This window comes from Gnatocerus cornutus, chromosome 9 (genome assembly GCF_029298725.1).
Source record: "Gnatocerus cornutus isolate USDA-ARS CGAHR chromosome 9, icGnaCorn1.1, whole genome shotgun sequence".
In the NCBI taxonomy this organism is placed as follows: domain Eukaryota; kingdom Metazoa; phylum Arthropoda; class Insecta; order Coleoptera; family Tenebrionidae; genus Gnatocerus; species Gnatocerus cornutus.
Window position 1 is genome coordinate 5,121,397 of NC_142241.1, and position 19,955 is coordinate 5,141,351.

At 34.9% G+C, this 19,955-nt stretch overlaps 4 protein-coding genes across 4 annotated transcripts; 1 reads left to right on the forward strand and 3 right to left on the reverse strand.

Moving 5' to 3' along the window:
* Positions 1-18: 18 nt before the first annotated feature.
* Positions 19-567, reverse strand: LOC148168033 (transcription elongation factor 1 homolog). Its single transcript, XM_088046758.1, has 2 exons — positions 310-567; positions 19-258 (listed from the first exon to the last, which is right to left on the reverse strand). Exons 1-2 carry the CDS (start codon positions 423-425, stop codon positions 126-128), a joined length of 249 nt encoding a protein of 82 aa, XP_087902884.1. The 5' UTR covers positions 426-567; the 3' UTR covers positions 19-125.
* Positions 568-583: 16 nt separating this feature from the next.
* On the forward strand, positions 584-2,306 carry eIF2Bgamma (eukaryotic translation initiation factor 2B subunit gamma). Its single transcript, XM_088046757.1, has 4 exons — positions 584-916; positions 961-1,781; positions 1,829-2,058; positions 2,104-2,306. Exons 1-4 carry the CDS (start codon positions 757-759, stop codon positions 2,258-2,260), a joined length of 1,368 nt encoding a protein of 455 aa, XP_087902883.1. The 5' UTR covers positions 584-756; the 3' UTR covers positions 2,261-2,306.
* A 2,299-nt stretch (positions 2,307-4,605) lies between these two features.
* Positions 4,606-12,184, reverse strand: LOC148168035 (very long chain fatty acid elongase AAEL008004-like). Its single transcript, XM_088045362.1, has 7 exons — positions 12,095-12,184; positions 8,612-8,680; positions 6,231-6,421; positions 6,088-6,168; positions 5,299-5,461; positions 4,923-5,248; positions 4,606-4,874 (listed from the first exon to the last, which is right to left on the reverse strand). Exons 2-7 carry the CDS (start codon positions 8,670-8,672, stop codon positions 4,701-4,703), a joined length of 996 nt encoding a protein of 331 aa, XP_087901488.1. The 5' UTR covers positions 8,673-8,680; positions 12,095-12,184; the 3' UTR covers positions 4,606-4,700.
* Positions 12,185-15,676: 3,492 nt separating this feature from the next.
* Positions 15,677-19,139, reverse strand: LOC148168036 (very long chain fatty acid elongase AAEL008004-like). Its single transcript, XM_088045541.1, has 6 exons — positions 19,028-19,139; positions 17,162-17,227; positions 16,920-17,110; positions 16,785-16,865; positions 16,675-16,731; positions 15,677-16,626 (listed from the first exon to the last, which is right to left on the reverse strand). The coding sequence occupies exons 2-6, from the start codon at positions 17,220-17,222 to the stop codon at positions 16,039-16,041; spliced, it is 978 nt and encodes a 325-aa protein (XP_087901667.1). The 5' UTR covers positions 17,223-17,227; positions 19,028-19,139; the 3' UTR covers positions 15,677-16,038.
* Between the last annotated feature and the right edge of the window lie 816 nt (positions 19,140-19,955).

Sequence of the window (19,955 nt, forward strand, 5' to 3'; positions counted from 1 at the left end):
TAATAACGCAAAAACGAGTTCAATAAAAACTTTATTCAGATGAATACAATAATCCTTCATAAAATCAGTAAAACCACATTAAATAAAAAGTCCTCAGAATGAGTATATCTACAATACAACAAAGCTCAGTTAGCTGATTCGCACGCGTCTATCCAGTCATTATACACGTCCAGAGGCTCCGATAAAAAGTTTATAGTCGTTTGAAAGTCCTCCAAACAAACTCGACACGTTATTCGTGCTGTATTTCGACCTTTATCCCTGAAACAATGACAATTAATACAAAAAAATACAATTATAGCAGTGGCTTACATCTTAACATCGCAAGACTTTTCGTGGTTACAAAAAGGGCAATTAAATTGCTGATCCAGGGGCTCCACTGCTTTTCGCTTTGATGGCGGTTTCCTCTTTGATTTTCTGCGACCCATTGTGATGAGATCACACTAATTTAAAATTGTTGAGTGTTTTGACCGGTTTGGACGAAATAAAGAATGAAAATTTGGATCAAAACAAACAACCAACTTCGGAGGTTGACATTTGCTGACAGGTGACAAATGACAGCAGTAACAAACACGAAAAAGTTCCTGTTATGATGGATTTTTTATATCTCTTAAGTTGGCGACATTGTCAACCGAGAAAAGTAGACGTAACCTCAAAGTTTCCCATCATTAAATTCCAATGAAATTGTAAAAACCAGTGCTGTTTGTAACAAAATACGCAATTTCTCGCTTTTTTTCCTGTCGAAACATCTCCTTCACCATGACCCTACAAGCGGAATTCCAGGCTGTTGTCTTGGCAGCTGGAAAGGGCTCCCGGATGCCTGAAATCACGTCGGGCAAGCCCAAGTGCCTCCTCCCCGTCGGAACGAAGCCTCTAGTCTGGTACCCTCTATACAAACTGCAACAGTCTGGTTTCACAGGTTTGTTACCACAAAATCTTCCTACTCTGATTTACCACTTCCAGATGTGATTCTCGTGGTGTTGGAGCACCAGAAGAGCGACATTCAGAACACCCTTGACAAGACTGAGTTAGAAATCAAAATTGACTACTTTTCAATTAGCGGCAAGGAGGATTTTGGTACCGCGGATTCTCTAAGAATGCTCAACGACCGGTTAAAATCCGACGTTTTAGTTCTATCATGCGATTTAATAACAGACGTGAATCTAAAATCAGTACTTGATATTTTTAGAATGCACGATGCGTCGGTAGCGTCGCTGTTTTTCCATACGCAAGCTGGCGAGAGTTTGGTAATTCCAGGACCAAAGTCTAAGCATAAACCTGAACGTGATTTAGTAGGAATTGATACACAAACAAATCGATTGGTATTTTTAGCGTCAGCTAGCGATTTTGAAACGGAATTAGCGCTGCCACGGTCGCTATTTAAAAAGCACACTCAGATTAAAATGTATAGTAATTTAGTTGATTCTCATATTTACGTCATCAAAAACTGGGTCATCAAGTATTTAAATAGTCAGCCAAATTTCTCTACGATTAAAGGGGAGCTTTTACCACATATCGTGAAAAAACAGTTGTCCAAACCCCCGAAGGTAACGGAAGGCAAATCGATTGTAAGCAAATGCGATAGCGAGGATATTTTTAATTACGCGAAAGAGGACGAGTTTAGTATTGCTATAAGAGAGACGTCGTCGTATAGTGACCATATTGGGGATTTCAAACCGACTTATCATGGTGACAGTATTCGGTGCTATGCTGTTTTAGCCCCCAAAGACTCTTACGGGGTCCGAGTGAACACCCTTCCAACATACTGGGCCACAAATAACAAAGTACCGTTTATTTAAGGTTCGTCAGCATCCTCATTTCTGTTTTTTAGGTCAAGGAAAAATGGGAGAAAATTACCAACGGGTTGCCTCTTACCCTCAAACATCCCAAGATTGAAAATAAATCATCTCAAGTCGATGATAAATGCGTGATTTGGGAAGGAGCCAACTTAAGTGAAAAAACTTCTTTCAAGAACTCTATTATAGGCAACAATACTCAAGTTTGCAGCTTCTCTCGTGTTTTTAATAGTATTATCATGAATAATGTTACCATAAAAGAAAAGTATGTCTCCAGTTTGAGTTTTCATTGAAGTAATGTGGTTTTTAGGGTCGCCTTGGAAAATTGTATTGTTTCAGATGGGGTTGTGATTGAGACAGGGTGTCAAATTAAGGGTTGTTTGATCGGGAGCAACCACACAGTGCCTGAAAATTCAGACCATAATCAGGAGGTGCTCACGGACTCTGATCGACTGATGGAGTTTTAACAGTGCAAAGGGGGGATGTTTGTATAAATAAAAGTTTATTTACGAAGATTGCAGTTTTTTTTGCCTTATAAGTCGGTTTTATATTTTTTGCGGGACATTTCATTTCTATTTTTTGTAAATAAAATATTAAACAAGTAATAGTTTTTTATTTTCAAGGTTTATTTTTTGTATTGTTGGCAGATTTCCTACTGCTAAAAACGAAAAGACGTTTTGTAAGTTTTGTAAGTTGTTTCTAATTTACGTGCTATGTTAAATAATTCTTCAATTTATTACCATAAAAGTCTGGATAATTTATTGCTTGTGGTTATCCGATAAAACTTTAATCCTTGTGGCCATTTAAAAATTCCAAACTTTTCTTGGATTCCCAAAATAAACCATTGAAACTCTGTCGAAATTTTCAACAATGCCGCACAGTTACGAAACCTATCGATTACTGTATTAATTAGCCCGAGAGCACTTAAGGACTCACATAAAAACCATCACGCCTCAAGTGTTTCTGTAGTGACAATTTACTAACAACCATTGCACAAGACCCGTTTTTACAAGTTTTTTATTAAAATTTACACGTTCTAGGGCAGGTCAACATAGACAAACGAATTATTTCGCCGTTCTAAAAATAATTTACGGAAAGCCCAAATTTTTTTGGAGATTAATATCCGTGCTGTGACGTCGATAATTATGAGAACTAGAAGTTCATGCATGGTCACTGTCAGGGGCCACTTACCAAATAATTGAATTTTTGCTAAGTGGGTCAGTTTTAATCAAAACTGTTTTAATATTGCCACAACTGTAACAAACGTGTTGAAAAGTAATCGATGAGATTGGAAAATAGTCGAGTTCTATTCAGAATTTTTAGACTATTATAATTCGTTTGAGTGAATACTCGACTATAAAAAATCACACTCCAGGTGATGCGTTAAATTTTAAATGACAGACCATCTTCAGTCGTAAATTTTTTACCTTTTCAAGAAACCAGATATAATGGAGAATACGGATAAGGACGGGCATGTTATACACAAAAATATTTTGTGTGTTATAATAGGTAAATCGCAAAAAATAAATTAGGTAGTTAATGCTCAACATTAATAAAATCAGTGTGATTAACCATTACAAGAAGTCTTATGATCCCAACCTGATTTTAGTTATATTTAAGTTTATTCTAGTAGCACATCATCAGATTTTATTATTGCTTTAGCTTAGATACGAAATTATTCGTCTGCCCTTTAGGCCCTTTGACTCTCTTTGCTCTTAAGCCCTTAAGGCCTTTAATCGTCCATGAATGAAGAATTCACTGTTGTCACGTAAACCTAGCTTATCGCACATTATATAAAGTCTTAAAAATAAGTTGTAAAGTAACTTCTGTATTGGGCTCGTTCCAATTCTATCTCCGAATTAAATTTTATTTTTTAAGTAAAAGAGTCAGTTATTATTGACAAAAGAACCCATAACAGGAGTTTAACGATTTTTGGCGGGGTTTTCTTGTTTGTAATTCCTTATATGATCAAAATTTGGAATCTGTATTTCTTACGTTTTTGGGTTTTGCACTGTGTAAACATTCTTTGATTCTAACTTGGACGAGTGTTTTTTTTAACTTCAGCCTTTAAAACACAGGTAATTTTAATTTGAGAGTTCGACTGTTTCTCCTTTTTATTTTCACCAAAATTTTTTTTATTTAATATGCGCATTTCGCCATCACTGAATAATTCAGACAAAATATTTTCCGTTTATGAATATAATTCTTCAGTTAACCGCGGCAATCAAGGCCAAAACGCACCGGTAATGTGACACGAAAACAAGCTCCAGGATGTAGTTTCGGAAATTTCCATGTTTTGACGCATTAGAACCAAGCGCTTGCTAAAGGGGGTCATATGTGGAGCCTAAAAAGGTACTTTTCGTTTTGCCCTTGTAAAGACACGAAACTTTCGAAATGAAAATTTCCAGTTTATTTCAATTTCAAGATCCTGAAGTATATACAAAAATACTATACAACTTTAAAACCTAAATAAATGCGCATGTATTATATACAATGATAAAACATTTATTACAGTGATACAAACACCGTTACACATTTTGAAACTGGAAAAGACGTACATAGAGAGCTGTTGATGTACGTGAATTACGCAGCTCGACGAATAAAAAATCGTAAGTACAAACAACCGGCAACGATTTGTAACAACAAGCTAAAGCTAGAGAATTTAGTGATTTTCAGGCACTAATGGCTGATAGACGAACTAAATTACCTTACGCGACATGACACTGTAAAAATGGTCCCTGCATCCGTAACCACAATAACGTTCATTTCGGGCCCTGAGTCACGAAATTCTTGCCAAAAAATAACAACAATGTAAAATTTTCAGAGTCTAATAAATTATTTATAATTAAACAATTATACAAAAAATTTTGTACCCAAAATTAAATAGATAAAACTTTAAACTAAAACTTAGTTGATTTTCTTTGAATGGCGCTGTACGACAAAGCCGTTTGTGCTTCCATTTGAATAACACGCTTTGTATGAATCTGTATATTCGCTCTTGATGTAGGTGTTGTTCAGAGTTCCGTTGCTGTCGGACTTCTTCACGGTTCCATTCGGGGTCTTCTCGTCATCAAGAACGGGCTAGAAACAACTTGTCATTCAAACACTTTCGAAATTTTGTCAACATACCATGCATGCTCCACTATTGCTATTCTTCACAGCCTTTTTGTCGTGGGTATACTTGACTTTATAAAAATCAGAAAATAAAAATAAGAACATAACACCATGAAGTGCAATCCAGATCATAAATCCCTTTGGGTAGTTACACTCGGTGAAAAGAAGTTGGAATTGGTGCGTGAAAATCGCCACGAATTGGACCATTTGGAAACTAGTGAGATACTTCTTCCACCAAATGTATTTTTGGTACTGGGGACCCATTGCGGCCAACATGTAGTAAAAGTACATGACAATATGTACGAAAGTGTTGAGCAAAGCAAAGAACGTGCTGTGACCACCTGAAGAAAAACACTAAAATTGCGACGTTTTGTTTATTTGGAGAACGTACCTGGTGCGAACTTCATGCCCATCCACACTGAAAATGGCATGCAACCGTGATGAATGACGTGAAGAGTGGACACGTGACTATTTTTCTTTCGGAGGATGAAAAATAAAGTGTCGAAGAATTCTGTGAATTTTGAGAAGTAGTACCACCAGCACGTTCGGGCCATCTGGAACGGAAATCAAATTTAGATGACTTATAATTGTTCTTTTTCTTCTTTTTAAAATGTTATTTTATATCAGGCTTCTTAGATTTAGATTTTTACCTTAGAAATTTTTGTACAGTCCAACGTCAGTACAAAGTTCATATTTTCTATCTATTCTCCAGCCCGTTGATTGGTTTCAATGAGAATTAGTAGTGTTACATGCATTTAAAGTTAACAGTGGCAATTTAATTTAATTGTAATAATTGCTACTAAAAGATAAAACTACACAAAAAAAGTGTTTTTCTGTGTCTGATCTTTTTTTTTAATTTCAACAGAACGGATACTTCTTATCCTGTTTATACGTGCTCATTAATCCGTTCTTTATAGATAATTAACACTTAAAGAAACATATTTACTGTCTGTGATTGTTGAATGTTATTGACTGAGAATAAGAATAGAATTCGTAGGACGACACAGCAATGCGAAATTATAAATACGCACCGCAATTGTAATACATTGTAAGCAATAATTGTATGGTAATTACATAAATAGCGAATTCCATGTAATTTTTTTACGAGCTCCAAACGCGTAATTCTGATTTTACGAGAACATTCTGTATGGAATTTCTCATTTGGCACCTTAATACTTACTCGCAAGGCCATCGGGCTATTCGTATAATCGACAGGTTGACACCTAAAACTGTAACTTCCCCACCATCCACTCATTAAGTACTGCAACAGAAATTTCGCAAATTAGGTACGTTCTAGAAACCTTAATCATTGTTAGAGCTCACCTCGTAAAATATCCACGCGCTGAATATCGTCTGTATTAAGTTATAAAAAATTAGAACTTTTCTTAAGTTGAATGGTTTTCTGTTTTCCATGAGTCTCGGTCCAAGGACTGTGGAGAAGTAGGCATAAAACAAGCAGATCAACAAAGTCGGGACCGGACTAGACATCATGGCCCATCCTTTCACCCTCGGGTCTGAAAATAAAGATTTTTCATTAAGATCGGAAAATTCAGAGAGAAAGCGACCCACATTCCGCCCGTTATGTCATCGCGATTTTTATTGTAAACCAGACAGAAATTCTATTTCCGCCGATTGATGAAATGATGAGCAAGGCCAAGTGCTCTATTGAGGTTGGTTTTTAGATTTAAAAGAAGAAATTCATAGCGCGTTCCGAACGGGTTCAACTTTTACTGCTAGTTCCTGTTCAAATACTTGCACGTTTCCTGTCTGCTGACGTTGAAGTGTGACACCATTGAAAATTTCTGAATATCAATTTAAAAAATTGGGGTGAACCAACACTATAACAATAGAATCAAAGGGAATACGTAATTGCAAAAATTTCCGGAAGTCACAACCGGTAAAGTTCCAGTGTTTACTCGAAATTGCACGCATTAATTGAGGTCAGTGCTATACAATTTATCTTATTAATTATTCATTCCGTTCATTAATTTTTCTCACATTTTTGTAAGCCGCTTGACCTTTGCTGGAGGAAGTCTCGAACAGTCCTCGCTACCTTTGCAGTGTTCTTGTAAAAACCAGTGCAAGGACCAAATTTTGTCGTATTTTCTCGGTCTCATTTTAATGCGTAAGAGAAACTCTTATTGATCAATAATCGTATTTCTTATTTATCATGTCGTGCAGTACTTCAGACTTCACTATATCTTAGATAATTATAAGTTTGGTGTCTCATGGTCTCGTTACATTTTTCAATACACACCTCCTCTGGTTATCGATTTGATTTGTAGGCTAATAAGACGCTTATTATCCTGCGAGTTTCCGCCAGACTATTTTTTCGCCCAGATCCTTAAGAGGGAGCAAGCATTTCTAACTGCTTGTAATTACTAATTAGCATGGATGACAAGGCATGCCTTTCTCTTGAGTGAAGAAAGCTCCCTTGAAATTTAACTTTAATTATATCGTCAAGATTGTTCTTCGTAATTTTCGAGCTTATTCAGATTTACGTAAAAGACGTTTCTAAATTCACTTTAACAAGACGTTTCCAGGACAAGGCCTCAAATACTAGATCCATCTTCTGTTCGCGGATGTGTTGGTTGAAGACAAAGAAGATTTCAGTTTACTGATCCACATTGGAATTTTTTTGAGCTAGATGCACGCGAAAACAAGACAAATTCTGTTAAAATGAAAGTGTTTATTTGCGACTGAAGTCGAGATAATAAATCTAATCAGTTAAACCTTCAGATTATGTAATTTCGACCAAGGTGCACTGAAGGTAAACTCCCATCATTTTGTCTTCTTTTCGATGTTTTCCCCCTGAATTTCAATTACATTAACATGGCTGCTTTTTTAAACGTGACATTGACGTGCGACACGCATTTTTCCATTGTACCACTTTTTTTATTAAAAAAATGAGTTTTCTAGCTCCGAGTACAAACTAGAACTATTATGTTTTACAAGCTGGAAAAATGCGAAGGTTGAAACTGTTAATTGCCTTCTCAAGACAAAACTTAAGTATATTTGTAGCACACCTTAAGAAAGTCTTTTGGTTTACAAACAAATAGAAATGCATACGGACAATTTACAGGGTAAATATTTACATTTCGTAATAACAAAAACAAACACCAGCCATTATTACTTAATAAATATCAACAAATCATTAAGAGATTCAAAACATAAAAGTGACTCAAGGTAGCGCAAAAAAATTGGAATTGGGTTAGATTTAAATAACTCAAACTTGACAATGAAGCGCAGTGTTGCACAATAATTTGAAGTCGAACATGTAATCGCCATTAAAATTTTCCATTATTTCAGTTACACCCCCGGGAGAAGTTAGAAAGCATGCATTTCCTGGTGACAAAACCGACACTTTCACTTGATTAATCGAATTTTTGCATTGCACTCCTCATTGTTCCCTCAATAACGAAGTCTCAGTGTCAACAATAAAAATTCCAATGTCAGCAAATTGGCAGTGTCCTGACCTTTCTTAATTATGAAATATTACGCAAGGATACGACTGTTATGCCAAAGAAAGTGAACTTAAGAAAACAAGAACTTCAATCCAGGTCGAATGATACAAACACCAGATGAAAGTTAAAAAATTTTGACTTGAGAACAGGTTACGTTGTCTTCGCGTGTTTATATTTTACGTAATAATTTCTTCGAGGTGTTCACAAATATAAACAACAATGGCCATCGATTTTACTTACCGCCTTGTTTGTCTAAGATATCTTGGTATTTATCAATCACGCTGGTGACGAGGTGAGCCATTTTGAAACCTGGAACAGAAAAATGCGTTTTGTTAATTGTTTGTTGACACGGAAGCGTCGGATCGAAACCGGCGCCCAGGTCGACAAAGGTCAAATCGATACTACCGGGAATTCTATGGCGAAATTTTATAATGGGAATTAGATCGTTTAAATTGAGGAATTCTTGACACATTTGGGGTTCATTTAAGTGTGATGTCAGTCATTAACATATCATTTGACGAATTAAATTTAATTCGCAGTGTGGGAAATGGATGGATGCTTTGATTAGGCGGTTGGCACGTGGTGCCAAAGTCTCAATGAGAAGACATGAAGAGAATAACATGGCCAATTCCGATCAAATTCCTAACAGTAAAAAGCAAAAGTTCCGGTCTTTAAATTTCCACATTGCCACGTCCTCGTTTCCTAAAATCCCCAGTTCCCCAAATATCGCACAGTAAACACGTATTTTCCTTTTTTGGGAACTTTCAGATTTCAATTTCAAGTGATTCCAATTAAGTTTTTTTGCTGCTAATCGAAGCAGAACATAATTCAAATAAACTGAAACGAAAGAAAGTTTGCTCCACCATCTTAAAATCCTGCATTGTCATGGTGGCACTACTGAAAACCACATGACGAATGTTGACTTGTCACAAGTAATACCTTTGTTTTATGATTAAATATGAACTCTCATTGTTCACATTTTTATTTCCTACCTCGGTTTTCTTTAATCAACTCCACGAACTTTAGCAACTCGTGAGGAACAAAAGCACTTTCGCTTATAGCGCCGTGGGATTAAATTCATGTGACACCAAATAATGAAAGTTTTTCTGGTTAAACCACAAGAGACAAATCCCAAAAATGTGAATTACGCAACAATGTTGAGAGATACAGATCTGTTTATCATCAATATGAATCATTATTGTGCAGAATTTCATTCTAGCTAATCTCTCGAAATATCCCATTAATCTCTATTTTCATATCTGTGTGGTGCCATTAATAGATACTAAACCGAAAATTGGCACACATGTGGCTGACAGAATGCAGATGTTGGTTAGCGTAAAAATATTGTGCACCTTTCCATAATATTTATGGAGATTGACATTAATTTGATGTAGAGAAATGGCCAGTTCTAACAATTAAACTTTATTAAGAAGAGCTTCTAGGTCTTCATTAAAACGTACTTTACCCTTTCTCTTTCTTATGGTGATGAAAACTAGGAAATGTTTGTTTTTGTACGTAATTTCCCTCGATTCCGGTATTAGTAGGCTCAGGAACATGAATTTCGTTGGTAGCACTGCGGCCCTTTGACGCGGGTATCTATGAAACTCTCTAACCCACTTAAAAATGATTCCTCTCGTTTTGTAAAAGTGTTTGCCATAGAACACCGTTGACTAACATTTTAGGTAACGACCTCAATACATGTGGACGTGGTGTTAATATTAAAACAAAAGGAAACTATCCACTGACCTCTCAAGATCTTCAAATTTTTTGTGGATCTTCGAAGGATAGTTGAATAAAGTGAATCAAAGCCTTATCTGATAAAACTAGATAATGGGATTAACAGGATCTGTGACGCGATAGATGTTACGTAATAAGGATGATAAGGATTTGGGCCAATCCGGGGTTTCAATTCAATGCAAAAATGTGCTTTGTAAAATTCAGTAGTGACACCAGGATATAATAGTCATCGAATATTTATTAGGAATCTAAATTTTGGACAATGGACCCTCTGTTTGAGAGGTTTTGCAACAACAGGATGTTACGACTAAAATATTTGACTTAATAACAACAGTATTAGCTTGGACAGTGCAAATTTGCGTTTCAAAATCGGACATAATTTTATTGCATGTTGTCACGAGTTTTTTTTATTTGAAAAAGATAAAATGAATCACAGACTATTCAAGAAATCAAGTTTATTGCACTCATAGTTATCTTCTAGCAATTAATATTTCGCAATTTTCATTAAAAAGAATTCACTACTACTCAAGGCGCGAAATTTGCCATTAATCTGGTGAAATGAAAGCGTGAAGACATCCAAAATAAATAAAATAATTCTGCATTTTGATGGAAAAGTCGGCGCGGTAAACAAACAGTTTCGTAACATCTCGTTACGCGACTCGGAAGCTTTGAAAATTGTTCCATGTCGCATAGGAATATGCATTATACAACGAGTGTCGTAACAACCACTGAACCAACGCACATAAAATATGGACTTGCAGAAAATTTTCGATTCGAGACAACTGTATTTTTCCACACTTTTACCGCCCTCGTTATATAATTGTGAAATAATAGCTCCAGAACATTCGGCGTGTAGAAATTTTATAAAAGTGCTAATTTGCAAATGAAAACCAATTCATTTTGAAGAATTAAAACATTCCGACCTCTTGTCCTCTTTTTGTGTCGGCGATGACCGCCTTGCGTGAAGTCTAGTTGGTCAAAATATCTCATCTATCACTTTTGACATGAAAAACCATGAGATTTAACACACTTTTGACGCATAATTTTAATCAACTGGAACTCTATTGATTAATAATGACATGATTAATTGAATCCAGCAGATGTTCACTATAATTTAATATAATAGTCTGAAGAAATGAAGAAAATTATACTGACTCTAGACTGCACTTAATCAAGTCGCCATCGGGAAATTGCATTCCCTCGCCAATTCCGGTCACTTTTTTTTTCATTTTCGTTGCAATGTGGAGACAGCTCTGATAATAATAACTTGTCGCTCCTTGGAGAAAGTGTAACTCGTTGACCCGCCAATAATGCGGAAAATTGTTAATTTATTATTATACAGTGACGACCAAAATTTAAAATATTAAGGGAGTAGACAAATTGACGATTTTATTGGAATCTGAAGCTTAAAATACGTGTCGCAGAGCGGCTATTTGTTTTGTGTTACTTTTTATTGCATCTGCAGGTTCTCTTAATTTAATTGCCTACTTAAAATTACTGGTTACGACGTCTCATTAGCAGTTCAATGGATTACATTTTGGCCCATTTTACAATGAGAAAAAGACTTGTAGGATAAACAAATGTGGGCTTTCCCACGAAACAATAAACCACAAATAAATGCGAACTTTGCCTCGTTGAATATTCGCTTTAGTTTCAGTGATTCAGTCACTGTTATTTTTGAAAAGCCGGCATTCCGAAGAAGTGAGGTTAGGTCAGGGCGTGCCGTAAAAGCTCGCGTCTGAAAAACTGGGTCAAGTTTTTAAGACGGCTTTTTCAGGGTTTTTGTTGTTATTTTTGGTTTTTTTATTCATAGTCGCGTCCTTGATTTTTTTTGAGCTTTTGATTTTTTTAGTGACAGCGACCTAACCTAATTTGGTCTATCTGTCAAATAACCGTCTTTTGGTATATGGGTCGATTATGTAAAATGGGCCATTCGAAGGGTGTGTCAATTAATGAAAATCGTCAGAATAAAGGACAAAGACTCACCTTTATCGAAATAATCAATAAAACAGCACGAAAACGTTTCTCACTCCACAGTTCTTTCCGGTATTTCACGCACTGTTGTAATTCGAAACCGGTGGACTTTTTAGGAAGATAAATTACCAATTTTATTACTCGGTTTATCACTGGTTTGAACACATTGTTGGTTTTTTCGGAACTTGAATTTTGTGAATAATAGGCGTGACAACGGATGTATGTGTCAGAGAGACATGCGACTAGTACCAACCACACTCGATCTCTGTACACCGCAACAAAGCAAGAACTAACTCTTCTGACTGCTTCTGACTGGGCTGGGGTTGGATGATTGTCGGATTCGTAGCGGTTATATATAGCTTTCAGACTCGTACATCGACGATCTTTACCGATTCGAGGTGTTCGATTATGAGTAAAGCTAGCTCTATATGCTGGAAATTCCGGTGCGATGGCGCCCCAGGACTGGATTTGGAAGTTTTCGGCCCCCGGACTCCGGAATTTGATAACTTTTGGGGGTCTTCATTTTTTGTAGGTTGATAGCTGTCATTTAGTTAACTGCTAATTCAAAACACCCTGTCGACATATTTAATAGTATATTATTATACGAGCATGTTATGAGGCCTTTTATTTACGAGAGTGAGTAAACCAACCGACTGAATAGGGGCCTTAACATGCGTGTGTAATACTATGCTTTATCTACGACCACAAAAAAGAACTTTGTTTTTTTTCGACAAGAGATTTAGGGTTTCGGCTGAACAATGTTTTGCAGAGTACTTATTAATTCATCAGAACTACTATCACTACTGTCATCCATGGTGAAACACATTTTTTTCTTTAAAATACAGAAAAACTTTAATAACTTTTGAAAATTTTTAGTTGTGAAAATAAAATCTGGCAGTTGTTTTCATTGGAAACTAGGATAAATTGATGAAAGATTGAGTTATAGTAATCATAACTAAATGAGATGAATTCATAACTACACGGGTTTTAGTTATGAGTTTCATAACAAAATAACTAAATGGTCGTAGATAAATTCTCAAAATTTAAGATGAAATATGCTCAATCTTTTGCCCTGTGATTTTTCATGCTATATTTCAGTTCCTTTCTTCCATTATTAGACCTTGAATCATCTGAAACTTTTACAAGAATTTAAAAATTTCAAAATGCATCTGAAAATTAAGTACATTTTTTAGATTCATGTTTTTGTTATTAGCATTACTATAAAGCCTTTTTAGAACGTGTTAAATTTCTCATTTTTTTAACGAACAAAAAATCCTAAATTTTCCATTTCATTCATACAATTTTCCTAAATATATTTTCATTTTTCAACTTCTGAATCTTTGATTTTTTCATTTCAGAGCTAAATTTTTATCTTTTAGTTTAGTTAATAATTTATGACCTCAGTAATAAATGGGGTCAAGCACTAAATAACTGATTTATGGCCAATTATTATGAAATGAAAAACTTTATTTCAAAAATATATTTATATTTACTTTCCGCTATCAACTTGCTAAAAAATCGTTGCAAATTAGCTACAAACATGAATCATATCGTTATTTTAATTATTTTCTTTTCCAATCAGAATAACAAATAAGAGCGATAATGATTAAATAAAAAGATAGTTGGTAAAACTGTTTGTTTCTTTAACGATGTGGAATTAAACACTTTGGCTTTTTTCTAATGAGATGAGTCATTATGGTCGTTAGATTGCAGTAAATGCATTTTTTGGAAATTTTTGGAAATACCTCCAATTGATTGTTAAAAATTCCAATGTTGCAATCATTTTTAAAGTTTAGATTTTTGGAGTAAATGGTATCAGATTTATCCGTGTCCTAATTTACGACCAAATTTAGATATTGATCATAAAATACATTTTAGGTTTATGACAACTGCCTAGAGAACTTTTATTGCAAGAAACAGGTTTATTGAAATATTTTAATAAAATACACAAATATTTGCATGATAAGGAGGCACGTATAATTTCAATAGCAAAGCATGCAACCATTATATTCAAGAATTAGACATTGTTATTCGATATTATTCTCAAATTAAACGTAATTTTGAATTTGTTATTGTACAGGAATTGACGAGTTTATTACGAATTCGGAGAAGTCTCATGCTAATTCATTTTCCAATGACGTCGAAAGAACCAACAGACATGAAAATAAAATAAAAGATATCATTATATTGTTCATCCAAATTTGACCGTTCACACAGATTTCGAGATAATTATATCGTGCAAACAAAAAGAGTTCATTAGTTGTTCGTATTGATTTGATTGTAATAACTCTACTTATTATACATGGAATATCCCGACTAATATCGAGTACAATTCCGCGGTATTGTTTTAACTGTAACGATTTCCCAATTTTTACATAGGTCGCATATTAAAATTAGAAGACAATACTAATTAATTTGTGGAATTTTTATTTAGATATCTGAAATAAATATTTTGTTACCATATTAAATGGCGTAACTAGTGAAAGTGTTTTTTTTTATTGTCATAATAATATTTTTGAGTCAGTGGGTGAAAGTCATCCAGGAAAAGGCAAAACGCTCTGGTCTAGAACAAATATATTTTTCTAGAATATTACTACGAGGATTCTTGCGTAACACCGAAATTGTGGCAAACGGTAACGACAAAATAATGTTGGTTCTTGCAATTCTAAACGACGTTTAATGTTCACCGAGATATTTGATTACAAAATATTTGGTGTTTTCAAATAGACGACTTTTCTTGTAAAAGGTTACATAATTGCTTTGTAAATGTTCACTTTGTGCAGAAGTTGAAGTTCAAGGCTATGGTTAAAACGCACCGTAAATTTTTTTAGTCTCATGGTTTCGGCAGAGGTTCCAGGATTTTTTGGTCGGTATGGTGAAAATTTGGCAGTAAAATTTTAAAATTTTTTTGGTTTTGGTAAACATTACGTGCCATGGATGGTAATTGTGTGTTGTTATCTTACAAATTTGCAGAGTCTAAAGTACAATAATACGACATTGTAATTATTTAGATTTCTACTTACAGTTTTAGTGTTTTCAAAATTTTTATTATTTTTTTGAGAATCTGAAGATTTTTGTCTAGAATGTCATTTTTTTATTTTCAATCTCAGAGTCTAAGGATTTAGACTAGTCATTATTGCAGAACATTTAACAGACGTCTAAACGATGTTAAAATTATAAATTTAAGTTCGTGAAGATTTAAAGAGACCAAAGAATTTAAAAACCCAAAAGATCCAATCAACCATTTAAACAAAAAAATTATAAAGATTTTAGGAATGGCACAAGAATATGCGTTAATAGAATGGAAAGAATACGAGAAATCTTAAAAAATTGAAGAAATCGTAGATAAGTCTTGGAAGAGAACTTGAAAAAGATGAGACATTTTTCAAAAAAAGAGAACCTAAAGACTCCGGTGAATTCCAGTCAAATATGAATAAACTCATAAAACTCGACTCTCTGGAGAAATAGTTGGGCAACACATAATACACTTCAGGTCGGCGCAATCAACAGGTTTTTGTTACCTGCAAAAGAGCAATTTTGCTGTCAACAGATGACGCCTGCAGTTCTCGATTTACCTTTAAATAAAAAACTGGGTTTCCTTATCGTCTATTTTTTATTAAGCCAATATAATAAAGACGTCCTAGCTTTGGTATCAATGTTAACGATTTTTGCCAACACCCGCAAAAATGCAACATCTTCAAAAATAATCTATTTTAACTGTATTCTTACAATTATTTTACAAAAATTTACAATAAATATAGTTATTCTAGTCCTAGAATTAAGATAGCAATCAGAAGCTAATACACTTCGTCTGTTTGAAAACAACAACGTATCTTACAGATACATAAAAAACGTCTTTAGATAAGACAATTCCATTATTCCAACTGCTTTTTGTACTAAATTACAACTTTTCGTACAACTAGTGTGATGAAATAAATCGGTAAGGTAAGCTGGCGTTATGCCCGTGGACTGTCGATAAAAACTCTATTCCTCAACCTGTTACCATCCGAAGTGTATCCTTCGGGCATTTCTTTGACATCGTTGGTTTTTTCGTACAGCGCCGTTTGCGTCGTGAAGCAAATCCCAATATTAGATCTCTTGGTTTTGATTTCATTATCGTTTTTGTCTTCGGATTTCAACTTATTCTTTCTTCTCTGCACATACGTCTCTTTGTAGAAATTCGAGAACAAGAAGTAGAACATAACTGCGTGAAGTCCAATCCACCAGACGAAGGCCTTAGGGTAGTTGCAATCAGTGAAGAGCAACTGGAAGGCGTGGACCATCACCAACACGAACTGAACCATTTGGATCGTGGTGAGATACTTCTTCCACCACAAGTACTTTTGGTACTGTGGACCAAGAGCCGCGATGAGATAGTACGAGTACATGATGATGTGCACGAAGGTGTTCAAGAAGCCGAAGAAGGTGGAGTGGCCACCGGGAGTGAATTTCACACCGAACCAAACAGACATAGGCATAACTCCATGGTGGATGACGTGGAGGGTCGAAATGTGGTCGTTTTTCTTACGCAGCACGAAGAAAATCTAGAATTGGTGTTAAAAAGAGGAGACAAAAACTCTGAAGAAACCTACCGTGTCGAAGAATTCCGTGAACTTGGAGATGTAGTACCACCAACAACCACGTGCCATCTGTAAAAAATCGGGGGAGTAAAAAGGGTGGTTGGTGGAGTTGGGGGACTTACCCGCATCGCGGTGGGACTTCTGCTGTAATCCACGGGCTGGCATCGAATGCTGTAGTGGGAGAGCCATCCTGCCACAGAGCTCTGCAAAGAGACCAACGGTATTGTCTAGTTCAAAAAACAATTCGCGCGACTCACCTCGTAGAACAAATATGTGCTAAAGATAACTTGGAATAAATTATAAAAGATTAAAATATATTTAAGATCGAATGGCTTTCGATTTTCCATCAATTTCGGGCCTATGACTTTGACAGTGTACGCGTAGGATAAACAAATAAATAATGTTGGAAATGGCGAACTCATAAGGAACCAGTCGTTGACCCTTGGATCTGAAAATAGACACGTTAACAATTTCCATAAAAGAAAATTTGCATACCTACCACTTTTATTGTCCATAAGATCGTGGTATCCATCTATCACATTTCGTATTAAGTGGGTCATTTTGTCTGGAACAAAAACAAGTCTTTTACACAACCGAAGACATCAACCGTCTGTAAAAAGCGCAATATGTTAATATAGAAAAACAGGAAACCTTCTAACGTGAAAGTACATATAATTGCAGCTAGAATTATTTAGTGTGTTTATTGAAATTTCCACCGTTTCGCACTGACACTCAAAGACTCAATGACGACGACTTTATACAAGCTGAAGCTTAAAAAAAGTTATTGCACTATTTGCCTCCGAAAAACGAATGATCGTGACTACATCTGATTGACTTCTGATTACCCAGTAGTAGAATTGGGTATTTAGGTGGAAAAATGACCGATCAAAACCACAATTACCTGATCTTCATCTTCGGAGATGAAAGGAGAGAATTGCAACGATATTTGTGGGTGTTTTCAGAGTGTTTACGGATGTGAAAGAATCTTAATAGAAAATTCTGTTGGTCCAGTCTTAAATTCAAAGTGGGACTCGAGGGCAGTAGAAAATTCTAACTTTCTTTTTGTATAGATATCTGAGATTTTTCCATTATATTCACGAAAACAAATTCCCAATTTGAATGAAAACTGGTTTGATCAATGTGTAACCTTTTACTCGTTTAATTAATTCAGCAAAACAACACGTCGGAAATTTTGTGAATAGGAAAAGGATACTGAAATTAGAAACAAGATGGAGATTCGCAGAATCTCTTTTCAAAGTACTAATTATTTTTTTGTTGTTGTTTATCTTGTTGTTAACATTAATACCCGAGCGTGCGTTCAAGACAACTTCTGTATTTATCTTTCCACGTGAATGTGTTGAGATTTGAGTTTCAACATAATTGCTGTTTAAAATTATGTAAAAACGATAAATTCAAGGTTCTTAATTAAGTAGGTAGGTCTTTGGTACAGAAAAATGGTATAATTTCCCCCGAGTCAATTTAGTAATCGTTTCTTTGTGTGTTTAGCTACTTCTTTGTTGATGATAATTTTCATTCAAGTCGTCAGTGAGCGATTTATTATTATATGTGTACGCTGAGACTGCAAATTGTTTTATTTAAATAACCGTAAATGACGTAATTTCAATGACCAATCGTATTTTCGAAACTGGCCGCCTCTTCCTGTAATCACCGAAAATCATGGATTAACAAAAAAGTGACATTGGCAAAAATCGCCTTGACTGAAATTTAAATTCATCATCAATAATAGCAATAAGAATAATAAAGCGTACGTTGTTTATTTAAATATATTTGCAGTAACAAAGTGTTTAGTAACAAACGATAAAATTAATGCTTCACACATTCGGTTTTCACTCACGTCGTCGGTTTCAACAACGGCATTCCTGGCTGAAAATTTTGTGGCGAATATGAGCGATTTTGTTGGTTTTCCGAATTCAGATCATCGCGTTGATTGCTTCATTTTAATGGCATTTAGGAATTGGAATGAAAGTTGGACAGAGGTAGACGACTAATTTTAAAATAATTTATAGGAAAATTCCGGTTATTGAAATTAAAAGTATGCAGTTATATAATTGAGTGCAATTACAGAGTAATGTGGGCCAACAGCCGTTCACACAGTAAGGAACGAAATGGAAAGTGCTACACCGTTCATAGGCAATCTCCGACAGTGTGTCCTAATCCATCATTTTGCAACAAATAAGAAAATGCCAGTTTCGTTTATGATGCATAAAATCTTGCGAAACAACACTTGTAATAAATCTGCTGTGTAGCAAGTTTTGTTGTAAAAATTAAGTACGTGCAAATTTCAACATTAGAAAGTCTTCACAGATTGATATGTCAAAGAATCAAACACTGGAAAAACACTTACCTACTAACGTAAAAATTATCACAGATCACAATCACTTTGCATTCGTTTTTCTTGTAAAATCTCCAGCTCTAACTTTACTAAGCTACGACTGCAACGAACTTGAACAAAGTTTTCATCGAAGAGCGCGGGCATACTTTTATACTGCGTCCCCACCTGTTTTGAAAACTTGACCTATCTTACATGTCTTTTGGACTACGCTGTATATTGGGAATTTTTCGGATAATTGAGATGATAGCGGCGATACAATTTTTCCGATCAAGGGTTTTTTCGAAATTTTTACACATCAAACTAAAAGTGCTTGTTTACTCGAAGAAGCGTTCATCTAATATGCGAAATTTTACGTCGTTGATAAGGGCCTTGAAGTGGAGATTAAAATTCATTAGAACTAGACAATGATAATTGTCAGTGTGATTCAGATTGCAAAAATAACTTAAAATTTGTTTGAATTCAGCAAATTTTGTGTTTTTCGGTTTTATTATGGTCACTACTATTTTTGAATATTTTATGCTATTTTGTAAACAAACATACTTTGTTTGTGCATTAAAGAGAAACGCTAAAAGATAAAAACAAAATTTGTTAACAATGCAGCAGGAATTCTGAGTACAAAGTTGATAATAATATCGCGTGCATTTACCCTTAATTACACTTTTTCTTTTAATGAGTTTCTTTCTCTTATTCAGAAACTACTAATGCAGCAAAAACGGCATTACGCTTCTTCCAACATTTAAAAATTAAAAAAAAAAATCTGGCTGGGAAATCTTTTGAGAATATGAAGAACATGCAAGTTTAGATTGATGAATTTAATAAGGTCTAATCTCAAATTATTTGAAATCAAAAATGTTTTGAAGGTCATTCAAAATCTAATCGTAACAGAAAGGTTCAGCGTTGGATCCTTTTATGAGTTATTATTTCAGAATTAAGAAATATT